Here is an 11,723-nt window from a genome sequence, read left to right on the forward strand (position 1 = left end):
TATATATTAATTACAATCATTTCATCTCTGGCCCCACATTTCACTTTAAATTTACATGTAGCTTGCTTTTCTGAATTTGAGTTTTATTTTTCACTCAGATACTTAGCAGGTTTCTACAAATGGTATAAAATTAAGATTCAGTATTCTGAGAGTAATAGTTTGTAGCAGCAACAGGTGACCTTGACGGTGATTCTTTGCATTACAGACAGGTTAAAAATATTCAACTCTTCTTTTTAATAAACAATTTTACCTATTTTTATAGTTTTAGTATTTAATTTCCTTTTTCTATCATCAGTTTGCTCCATTTGTTTTGTTGTTTATTTTTTGTTGTCTTTTCTCTGTCCCAATCCTTCATGGTCCCACTATGTGTACATCACCTAGCAACCCGAGGTAATTATGGGTGGGGGACATTTGTCTGCCCTTGCGTTGCTCTGTGTTCTGTAGCATGTGTTTGATTTAGAGGGAGAAACGCGTACTAAAACGTTTTGTCGTGCTGTGTCTGTCATCACAGCTTTATAATTCTAACATCACTCGATACTTCAGCTGGATGAGTGCTGAGCCGGCTGTGAATGTGCAGATGGGCGTAATTTATGGGTGAAATGATTTAAACGTATTTACCAGATGTACACCGCTGACGTGTCTGGTAACCATTTTTGATATCTTGATTAAATCTAATAATCCCAGTTATTTTACCCATCTCTGTTGTGTAGCTTAGAAGGGTACTCTCGTTATTACAATGTTTTATGCACATGCTCATAAACAGGTTGTTCCTTTGTTCAAAAAGGTGAAATTGTATTGGGTTGCAACTGTTCATCTGTTGATTACATAGGTTTGCAAAATAAGGCTATTTTGCAGTTGCATTCTCACTGACTGTTTGCAACCAATATTGACCACATTTATGATATCATCTAATGTAGTAAACTTGAAGAGATGAAGTTGGGTGATTTGTTTCAGTTTTTCAATAATTATCATCAGCATGGTTTTTAGACCAAGACATCCAGGACTGTAGACTTGGATGTTTTCTGTCAGAGGAGAGTCTCGCTGCAGGTGTCAAAATACAGCCACTGGTTTAAGACACTCACATTAAAAAAGATTTGAGACACCTGCAACGAATCTGACTATTTTGAGAGAAAATTTGAATATTTTAACAATTCAAACGGTCATTAAACCAGTACAAGACATTTTGGAGGCTCCTGTGTTGCAGCTCAGTCTGATGCTACATTTCACCAGCCTTGTAATCTAGTAGAGGGAAAAATACACTGACGTACAGTAAATAATCTTTATTTAACTAAAGACAATGTATGACTCGCATTACTTTCAAAATTATCTTGTAAACATATTAATGTAGCTAGAAATTTATTGCTCATTTTCTCATGTTTCATGGACATAAAATTATAAACTAAATCATAACTAAGGGTGCAATTGTTTGGAAATCTTTAACTTATATAAACTTTTACTGACTTTACTTTTCTGTATTTTTTTTTTTACCTGTTAGGCTCTGGACAAGTTTAAAAGTTACATCAGGTCTTTGGGAATATGTAACCAGGAAGTCTTTAAAACAACAGTATATGGTTTCAGAACTGAATATATTTTCCCTAAAAATGTTAAGTAGCTTTCTGGTTTGTTTGTATTTATTTATTTATTGCTGTCAAAGATGCCAGCGACAATTATCTGTAAAAAGAAATAGGAAGCAAAGACAGGAGCTATTACTTAAAAAAAGCTATAAACAAAACATTTTCTGGACAGAAAAAAGTACAGTAGTACAGTCTGTCATCAGCATTTTATTTGTATCCTGCCCACTAATGGGGTTGTTTTTATGCACTGAACACACTTTTTTTTGTAGACATATAAACTGACTGGTCTATATACAAGAGATGTTGAGGCAGGTTTCATTGGAAATAACTTAATATGCCAAAAAGTAACTTTATGAATCCCATAATGAAGATCAAGCTGCTCAACTGTATGAATGGTTGATTTATGAAGGAGCGAATGAATACGCTATATTTATTAAAAGTTGAATTCATGCTCCATCTGTCATTAAAGCTCCATTTTGCCTTCATCTGTGTTTAACCAGCATCACCTGTGTGCAATAATTCCATGCAGTTCATTTTGCTGTCAGTAGCATAGATGGCTCTCTTTTTCTGCTTCCTCTGCTAAATTTACCAATGAACTGTGTTGTTTTCTTCTAGTGATGTACTATTATGTTTGTTTTTGCTATAGAATTGTATAAAGTCTGACTGCTCTTTTAGCTAACAATATTTCCCAATAGAAAGCAACTTTTAGCTGTAATGTGACTTCTGCAAAATGCTTGTGCATTGAAGATTCAATAGAAAGATGAAGAGGGGAAAATGGTCATAATTTTCTAAATTATAGGATAACCCTTAGAATCAGGGTTTCAGTTATATATTGTAAGACTTACCCTTTTATTTTGTTTGTTCTATCACCCTTCGACATTAGATTAATTAATCTTAGATAAGCAACTATACATTTTTTCTTCAGTCATTGCTGTTATGATTTTTGCCCTGTGTGATGTGCTTGGCATCTTTTCTGAGTGTATATATTATTTTGTTTCTGTAGCTATGCTAAAGGCGATCTGGATATTTCTTACATCACGTCCAGAATAGCAGGTAGAAAAACCTTGACATTCTTCCACTGTTTTATGAACATCGTTGTGCTCTTTTGTTATCAGTAAATAAATAATTTAATAACAACTATTTCAACTGAGAGCTATGTGACATATTTTTAGCCAGAGAAACCTTTGATGTAACAAATATCTGTGTTTTTGTGTGTAGTCATGTCTTTCCCAGCAGAAGGGGTGGAGTCGGCCATAAAGAATAACATCGAGGACGTTCGTCTGTTTCTGGACTCGCGTCACGCTGGCCACTATGCTGTATACAACCTCTCTAAACGATCTTACAGGCCCTCTCGGTTCCACAACAGGGTAAGAAGTGTATATTGGTGTGTACACATAGCAGTGTGAGTTTGTTTTTATACCATATTTTTCAGACTATAAGTCGCACTGGATTATAAGGCGCATTAAGTAAAACTAAAACATTTTGACAGATTTTTGAGCGCCGTGCACCACATAAAATCAGTTCAAGGTCAAGAAGCACAACCACAATGAATAGATGAGGTGCACCAGATTATAAGGCTCACCATTTATTCTTAAGTGCGCCTTATAGTCCAAAAAATATGGTACTCGGTTGTAGTTACCGGTATTAATATGTTACTTTGCCTTTGTCATACAGTCGTTTATTGTAGCCTAATGTCCAGATGTTGGGTTGTTATTGAAAACAGCTGCAGCTGTAACTGTGTTGTAACGATCAATGGGGGTGAAGATCTTTGTATTGTGTGCGTGTGCAGGTTTCAGAGTGTAACTGGCAGGTGCGACGTGCTCCCAACCTCCGCAGTCTCTACAATGTTTGCAAAAACATGCATCAGTGGCTCAAGCAGGACCAGAGGAACATCTGTATAGTACACTGTCTAGTAAGTATGCTGCTTCACCGAGCGTGTTCATGAGAGGTGACGGACTAATTTCTTCCAAGCTGAATGCAGTTTTCAGTACAGCTTACACAAATTGTGCGAGCATTCACGCCTCGCCAGAGCTTCTGTGTGTAACTAAGAGATTATAAAACAAAGGTCCAATGCAAATGGAGTTTGCATCAACTTTTCTTCTGCAGGATGGCCGAGCAGCATCAGCAGTGGCAGTTTGTTCTTTCCTGTGTTTCTGCCGTCTTTTCACCACAGCTGAGGCTGCCGTCTACATGTTCTCAATGAAACGCTGCCCTCCTGGCATAGCACCCTCACACAAAAGGTAAAAACTAAAGTTTTATAAAAGACTATTATTTTGTGGGATTGATCAAAGTCAGGAAATTTCTCACCAAATCGCATCAGTTTTTACTTTTTTTTTTTTTTTTTTTTACATTGATATATTTATTGATTCAAACAATACGGCTCTGATTGTTTCACTTTTGCTTACAGGTACATAGAGTATATGTGTGACATGATGGCAGAGGAGCCCATCATCCCTCATAGCAAACCTGTGGTTATTCGTTCCATCATCATGACGCCTGTACCGCTGTTCAATAAGCAGCGTAATGGGTGCAGGCCGTTCTGTGAAGTTTACGTTGGAGATGAAAGAGTCCTCACCACGTCACAGGAGTATGACAGGATGAAGTAAGTTTAACCCATCAGCCTTCCTCTAATTTAACCAATCTGAAATATTTCTTTTCCATTCAGTCATTCTCTCTTTCTCTTCAGGGATTTTAAGATGGAAGATGGCCAGGCAGAGATTCCCCTCAATGTTACAGTCCAAGGAGATGTCCTGGTGGTGATCTATCATGCAAGATCAACTCTGGGTGGGCGTCTGCAGGCAAAGGTACAAACACTCACAAGCCTGATTGTCACTAAACGTCAGTTCAACCATGAACATTAACATTTTTAGGAACGTGCTAATATAATGTTGCACTGCTTTATTTTGAGTCGTCTAGTTGATATCTCTATTATAAGTAGAACGTATAAGTCAGTTGCAGAATTTTAAAGAAGAGTGAAGATGAATAAGAGCAACTGATGAATTAAATCTTGTATTTTTCTTCTTTTATAGATGGCATCCATGAAAATGTTTCAGATCCAGTTTCACACTGGTTTTGTGCCAAGAAATGCAACTACTGTCAAGTTTGCCAAGTATGGATTCTGTCTCCAACTAATACATGTTGCAAACGTGATCATTGATGCGGTTATTGATTGTTACTAACACGTCTTGAAGTAATGCATTTTTATCAGGGGTGAGATATCTTGTTTTAGTGTTTGTTCTTCATAATGTTTTCTCTCCTGTCTACCTGCTGTGCTCTCAGGTACGACTTGGACGCCTGTGACATCCAGGAGAAATATCCAGACTTGTTCCAGGTGAACTTGGACATTGAGGTTGAACCCAGGGACAAGCCCAATACGAGGAGTGCTCCATGGGAGGGCTTTCAAACCAAGGGCCTTAATCCAAAAATACTCTTCTCATCTCGTGATGAGCAGCAGGAGATCCTCAGTAAATTTGGTAGGTGTCTGTAGGTGTTTTTTTTTTTTTTTTATCATGTTTGATCCATCTCTTTCTTATTTCTCTCTTTTTTTACATTTTGGATCATCATTAGTATGACCTCAGATTTTTTTCTGTTCACTTGTACTAACATGTTGTCAAGTCACATTTTTTATACAAGAAGTATCGTTCTTTTCACAAGACCAAGCTGCTTGCACGTATGAAGTGAACATGTAATCACTGCAGGTAAGCCCGAGCTGCCTCGTCAGCCTGGTTCTTCTGCATTTTATGAGTCGGAGACTACCGCACCTGCTCAGACCCCAGAAGGTTTCAACACAACAGAACCAGAATCTCCTGCGAGCAACGATGCCAGTGCCAGCAACTTCTTCCAAACGCTTGATTGGGAAGGCAGGTTTTTTTTTTGGGCTTTACTATTTCATTGGCAGTATATTTTTTTATTTGTAAAGCTTTACGATTCCTATTAATATTTGTAACGGAGAAAGAGAAAGGCTCTTATTTTGTTATTTGTCTGTATGTTTCCAAAGTAAATCAAATGGAACTCTAAAACACTATGTAACATTTTTAATTTAACAGACGGCACAATAACTTTATTTTTTGTATTTATAGATCATCAGCACTTTTATGATGCCTCAGACAGCCAAGGAGGAGGATCCCTGAATGATCAGGAGGACATGAGTGATCAGTCAGAGGGGGAGTCCTTTTCTGCCCCCAGTATGGAAGCTTTATCACGAGACCACAGTGAACAGCTGTTTGATGCTGATTTCCAGGTGCAGAAAGTCTTGGGTTGTTGACTATGTTCTTATGAAATTTATACTTTATAACCTTTCATGTGCATTCTGTCAGTGCTGTGAAACAGACCCAGAGTGCACCCCCTCCTCTCTTTTAATAATTTCTGTCTTTTTGTCCAGACACCACCTCCTGCACCTGGAGAACCTTCTCGTAGTGACACAGCTGACCTCTTGGGGTTGAACTGTGATCCTGATCCTTCTGCCATGTCCTCAATCTCCTCCCAAGTTCCAAATCAAGGAGACGAGGGAGGACTAAAAGCTGCTTCTAGCAACAGTGACCTCCTCAATGACTTGTTTGCGCCTCCTGCTGGTCAGACAGGGGCAGGGCAGGAAGATTTGTTTTTCAGTGAGCCAACCAGTGGAGCCACACCAGATTCGAAACGTAATGGAAAACACTTTATAGGTGCTGGATGCATTAATATAAAAAGCTTACTTTTATTTTTCCCTTCTTATGTATTTGTGCTGCAGCTATGAGTGATCTGTTTGATCCATTCGGGATGGGGTCCGGCTCTGGTGTTGGCTCCAGCGTCAGTTCATCTCGACAGGCCTCTGGACCAGATCTGTTTGGAGACTTGTTGGGCTCTGATAGTTCGGCAACCAGCGGATTTAGCTCGGCTCACAGTAACCCCACCCCTGTTTCTAACACCAGCCTCTTCAACCTCAGTAAGTCCATCTTTTTTTTTTTTTTTTTTTATCCCTGTGGTCAGGGCGCCTCCTCATAACTTACAAAGCTTAATCTTAAATCACTACAGTATCTTAAGAACCTGAAACTAAATTGATTGTTGTTCTTGACAGATAAGATTGTGAAAGATACCCCTAAGATGACATCATCAGCCAGCCAACCAGATTTGCTTGGGGGGTGGGACAGCTGGGCAGCTCACACCACTGCTGGAGTCAACACCACGAACAGCAAACCCAGTTCTACCAACACAGGTGGGTGAAGGAACATTGGGGATTACGTAGATGTTTTTGTTATCCTGTAAATTGAGTTATGTGGCAATCTTTAATGTATTTCTGTAACATTTGGACTTTATCATCACTGTGTTTGCAGCTTCGTCATCCATGTCAAAGGCCAAGTCTCAGACCTTTGATCCTTTTGCAGAACTTGGAAATCTGGGTTCTAATTTACCAGGTAAAGATGTTTTGCCTGATATGAAGTTACTTGTGCTTTGCTGTGCACCAAAGGAAAAGGGAAAATGCTGATTTTAGTATATTAATTTTCTAAGCATTAATTTTTTTAATGTTTTTTTTATTATTATTGTTTTTGCAGGTTCATCCAGCAGTAATTTTTCTGGACCTTCCTTAAGCACAAAGACTCCATCTTCCTCCACTCCCTCCTCTAAGCCTCAAGCCCAGGCCTGGCAGGCTGGAAAACCCAACTCTGCCCAGAACAAACCTTGGATGTCAGGATCTGGATCAACACCCAAAGGATCCTCAGCACCTCAGCCTGCTGGGGCACCGCCCACTAAGCCCAACTACAACCTCACCTTCTCCAGTGTCATCGGTGGGAGAGAGGAAAGAGGAGTTCGTGGACCTGGATTTGGTAAGAAAAGTTATGTTTGAAGTTATGGCTATGGTTGGCTATTGGTATGAAATAATGTTTGTTTGTTTTTTTTCTCTCAATTGTCTTCATAGTTATGTATTAACTGAACTTGTCTGCATTTTTTTATATCAATGGTAGACTTTCATTTATTTTTACTTATTCTACACAGGACCCAAACCGAAGGTTAAAGAGGATGATTTTGAGGACCTGCTCTCCACTCAGGGTTTTGCATCCAGGCCAGACAGAAGGGGACCGAGGACCATTGCTGAAATGAGGAAACAGGAGATCTCAAAAGACATGGATCCTCTTAAATTACAAGTAAATACACACATTAGACATAACACTCAAAACTCCTTCAGCGTGTGTTCTTGAAAGAATAATTGTTTGTAGTGAATCTTTCCTGGATTCAAAAAAGATTGAAAGTACTGATTTAAATTAGACCTTTGAGTAAATCACCTGACTTAGAGGCTTGATCAATAAAAAAAAATGAAAACTAGATGCTCAAAAAGGTGACTCGTGGTCACCAAACTGGCAGGTGCTTGTGGTGTTCATGCTAATGTATTCTGACAATGCAGATCTTGGACTGGATCGAGGGTAAGGAGCGAAACATCAGAGCACTGCTGTCAACTCTGCACACCGTCTTGTGGGAGGGGGAAACCCGCTGGAGGCCTGTGAACATGGCTGACCTTGTAACGCCTGATCAGGTCAAGAAGTTCTACAGAAAGGCTGTGCTCGTCGTCCATCCAGATAAGGTACAGGATCATGTTTTTGTGTTAAACCAGGTTGAACCTTCCTGAAACTGTGTCTACAAAACCATGTTGTCTCTGTCTCTGCAGGCTACGGGTCAGCCGTATGAACAGTACGCTAAAATGATCTTCATGGAGCTAAACGACGCCTGGTCAGAATTTGAGAACCAGGGATCCAAAGCACTCTTCTAAAATCCTGGCCTGGACCAAACCCATACCAAACCAGACCACGCTGGACTGGATTTGGCCTAACCAAACAAGGGTTAAACTGGGCCAGATTGGACAGGACTGAGCCCACATTGGGCCATTAAGGGCACAGAACCTCTGAGAGGTGTCCTCTCTACTATTCCCTTGCTCCTGCTTTACCTTGTTCTGTTTCTACAGTAAAGGAAATAAAAGCCCTTTGTCTCATGTCGGGCTCAGATGAAAATATCCTCACTGGTTCGTCAATAACCAGTTTAATAAACATTGCGATTGTTCTTAAACTCACTGCCTACCTGTGCGACTGCCTGAGAGGTGCTGCAAATATCGGGAGGGAGTACTGGGTGACAATCACACTGAATAATTAAAAAAAAAAAAAAAAAGACTAAAGGAAACAGGGTGATTATAAAAAACAAAATGTCCCAATATGAATCAGGCGCTGATCAGGTTTAGGTTTTTGGCAGTAAGTGTTTCCTTTGTGCACTGCATGTTTGGAAACAGCCAGTCGTGCAGTTTACAAGTAAATTAAAAATAACCTGGCTGAGTGCCAATTGAAAGCTTGCAAAATGCCATTAGAAAATTTTAGGCTTGATTGCCTTCAATGAAACAAACATAACTGATGCATTTTAGAAAAAAATAACACGAATACTGAGACAAAAGAAGAAAAGGGATCTTTTTGGAACGTATTATTTCAAAGTTCTGCTGGACATTTCCAGGTCACCACTTGGTTGCTCCTCTGCAGAGTCACTACTGAACACTACTAGTGCTGCTTTTTTCCTTCCAGTTTCTGCTGCACACTCCTCGGATCAAAGGAAACTTGTTTTGGAGACTCCAAATCAATCCAGTCAGTCTGTTGTTGTTTTTGAAGTGCTCTTCAATCTACACTGTGTAGCTCACTGCATGCTCCTTTACACCAAACCTCGAACAACATGGATGGTTTTCGTTTTTAGCCAGAGGCATCCTTTGAGCCTTTTATTGAAGTGCTCTTTTTCTAGTAGCAGGGATGGTAAAGAGGCTGCCTGTTTGATTATACTGGCTGGTAAACTACTCGTCTGCCCAGTTAAAGCTGCTCTTTGCTTTTAAGCTTCGTCATCGTCATCATCATTATGAATCCCATTCAGTCTTTTGGTTCCTGCCTCCTGGGCACAGTTCAGTGGGCTGATTCCATCCGGGTTCTCATGGTTTTGAGTTTTTGTTTCCTCACAATATGCGTTTGGAGCTTAAATATCACTTCAGTGTAAATACAAAAAATATATCATGATCCATCAAGTGGCTTTGTAATGATTCCAGCCTTGGGATTTATTTTGACATTAAATCTCAGACTGGATTGTGTGAATGTGACTGTGTGTGTGTGTGAAGTTGTCATAGACAGTGCAACTTTGTTGGGCATCATGTTCTCTTGCTTGCAATCACCTTTCATTCTTTAAGCCTCTCTCACTTTTGTTATATGTTGTCTTATCCAAACTCCTTCCGACTTTTTATTTTTTCCTTTGCTTTCACATCTTACCTCATGGACCAATGAAATTGCTTATTTTCTTATTTATGCTTATGTTTTAAGGAAGAGTTGCGGGTTGATGTATTCTTACATTTTGATGGCACAAGTTGAAATATTAATTTAATATATAGGCAGAATGTGTTGAATGGTTGATCACGGTGAGCCTTCGTTGCTGTTTTCATTCCAAAACATCAAATGTTAAGAATGTACTTTTACAAAAATACAATATATATCCCGTCTGTCGTTGCTGTGTTACTCTGTTATTCAGTAGTTTTATGTCTAACTTTACTTTTTCCCCTTTACAAGGCAGAAGTGAAGTTGTTTCCGTTTCGTTTTCTGACATTTTGTAAAAAAAAAACGGGAGCAACAAACATAAATAACAAATTGATGCTTGAAATTCCATTTTAATTATTTTTGACAGTGTAATAGTATAAAAACCACTCATCGACAGTGTTTACTGTACAAGATTTGATCATACTAATATGAATGTAAATTAAATGTAAAAAAATTAATAAATCTTTTGATCTGAGGAAATAATGTTTTGATTTGTATTTTAAAGGCTTAATGTTCAAAGTTAACTTTTTTTTTATGGAATAAGATTAAAATGTGCTTTAGGAGGAATTTACTTCTTTTTTTTCTGATGCTGATTAATTTATTTGTACCCTCTCGTTAAAGACAGAAAACTACACAAAAGTCACTGAAATGACAATAAATAAATAAACTAATGAAAGTCAGCTATTGCTTTAGAATTGAAGTTCAGCATTTTAATTTTAAAAACTAATAAATCTGATCTTCACTAGAAGGATGGTGTGTTGCACAACTTTAACATATTTAGATCAGGACTCAGAAGGTCACTTTAGAATAATTTATTTTTGTTTTGTTTTGTTTTTTTTACCAGTCTTGGGTTTTTACGCTATATTTGGGTCATGATCTTGTTGGACGGCTCATAAATTTGCCACTGAGACCAAGTTTTCTTGATCCATGGCAGCATATATCATTCCAGAAGGCCTTGATAGTCTTGAGATTTCATTGCATCCTGCACAGAGCCAAGACACACTGAGCTGGATGCAGCAAAGCCGCCTCCGTGTTTCACTGTAAGTACCATGTTCTTTGTATGTTTCTTTAAGGATTCTTGAAGAAGCTTTGGAGTCTATTTGCATTTTGGCAAATTCCAATTTTCCTTTTTTATAATTTGATATCCTCCTTGGTTTTCTTCAAGTGGCTCAAATGGAGCCGGATGAACTCTTGACACTGATGATTATCAGTCATGTCATACACACCATGATGCCAAACAGCACTGTGACTACTTTTACCCTTTAAAAGACAGCCTGACTGATTACAATTGAGGACACCTGTGATGCTAATTGTAGGATGCCCTTTAGTTAATTTTGTCTCTATTCATTCAACGTTTTTTTAAACTGATAAATCACATTGAGCCTCGAAGACTCATTTACAAGTGAGACCTGTTTGGACAGACAAAAGCAGTGGTTAACTGGACACATATAGGAGTTGGAGGCAAAAAAAAATCCCTATCAGACTTTTTTTTTTTTTTTTTTTCCCTGCCTGAGAAATAAAAACCTCTAATATTAAAAAAACAAAAAAACACCTCGCACAAACAGCACATAGTGACGTAGACATTCTGCAGACAGAGGAGACAAGAGCGGTCAGCAATGTTCATAGATGCTCTCGAGGTCGCTGTAAGAGTTCTGATTGGTAACTCTAAATTGTCCCTAGGTGTGAGTGAGAGAGTGAATGGTTGTTTGTCTCGTTTGTCTCTATGTGTCCCTGTGATAGACTTACGACCTGTCCAGGGTGTACCCTGCCCCTCGCACAGTGATTGCTGGACATGGGCACCGGCGACCCCCGTGACCCAAAATGGAATAAACGGGTAAAGATAATGGAT

The 11,723-nt window shown here is 38.8% G+C and overlaps 1 protein-coding gene across 1 annotated transcript in view; it reads left to right on the plus strand.

Moving 5' to 3' along the window:
- gak (cyclin G associated kinase) overlaps positions 1-8,708 on the plus strand; it is a gene marked incomplete in the record, with an annotated part of 24,602 nt that extends 15,894 nt beyond the window's left edge. Inside the window, 18 exon segments of the mRNA XM_037680908.1 lie at positions 2,578-2,627; positions 2,793-2,941; positions 3,364-3,486; positions 3,681-3,814; positions 3,982-4,176; positions 4,261-4,378; positions 4,604-4,683; positions 4,854-5,047; positions 5,273-5,434; positions 5,654-5,814; positions 5,956-6,217; positions 6,304-6,498; positions 6,631-6,768; positions 6,887-6,967; positions 7,106-7,378; positions 7,548-7,696; positions 7,954-8,130; positions 8,215-8,708. Coding sequence (XP_037536836.1) covers positions 2,578-2,627; positions 2,793-2,941; positions 3,364-3,486; positions 3,681-3,814; positions 3,982-4,176; positions 4,261-4,378; positions 4,604-4,683; positions 4,854-5,047; positions 5,273-5,434; positions 5,654-5,814; positions 5,956-6,217; positions 6,304-6,498; positions 6,631-6,768; positions 6,887-6,967; positions 7,106-7,378; positions 7,548-7,696; positions 7,954-8,130; positions 8,215-8,316 — 2,743 coding nt within the window.
- Positions 8,709-11,723: the final 3,015 nt, after the last annotated feature.

The sequence above is a fragment of the Nematolebias whitei genome, chromosome 8, assembly GCF_014905685.2.
Source record: "Nematolebias whitei isolate Nwh7 chromosome 8, NemWhi1, whole genome shotgun sequence".
Classification (NCBI taxonomy): Eukaryota; Metazoa; Chordata; class Actinopteri; order Cyprinodontiformes; family Rivulidae; genus Nematolebias; species Nematolebias whitei.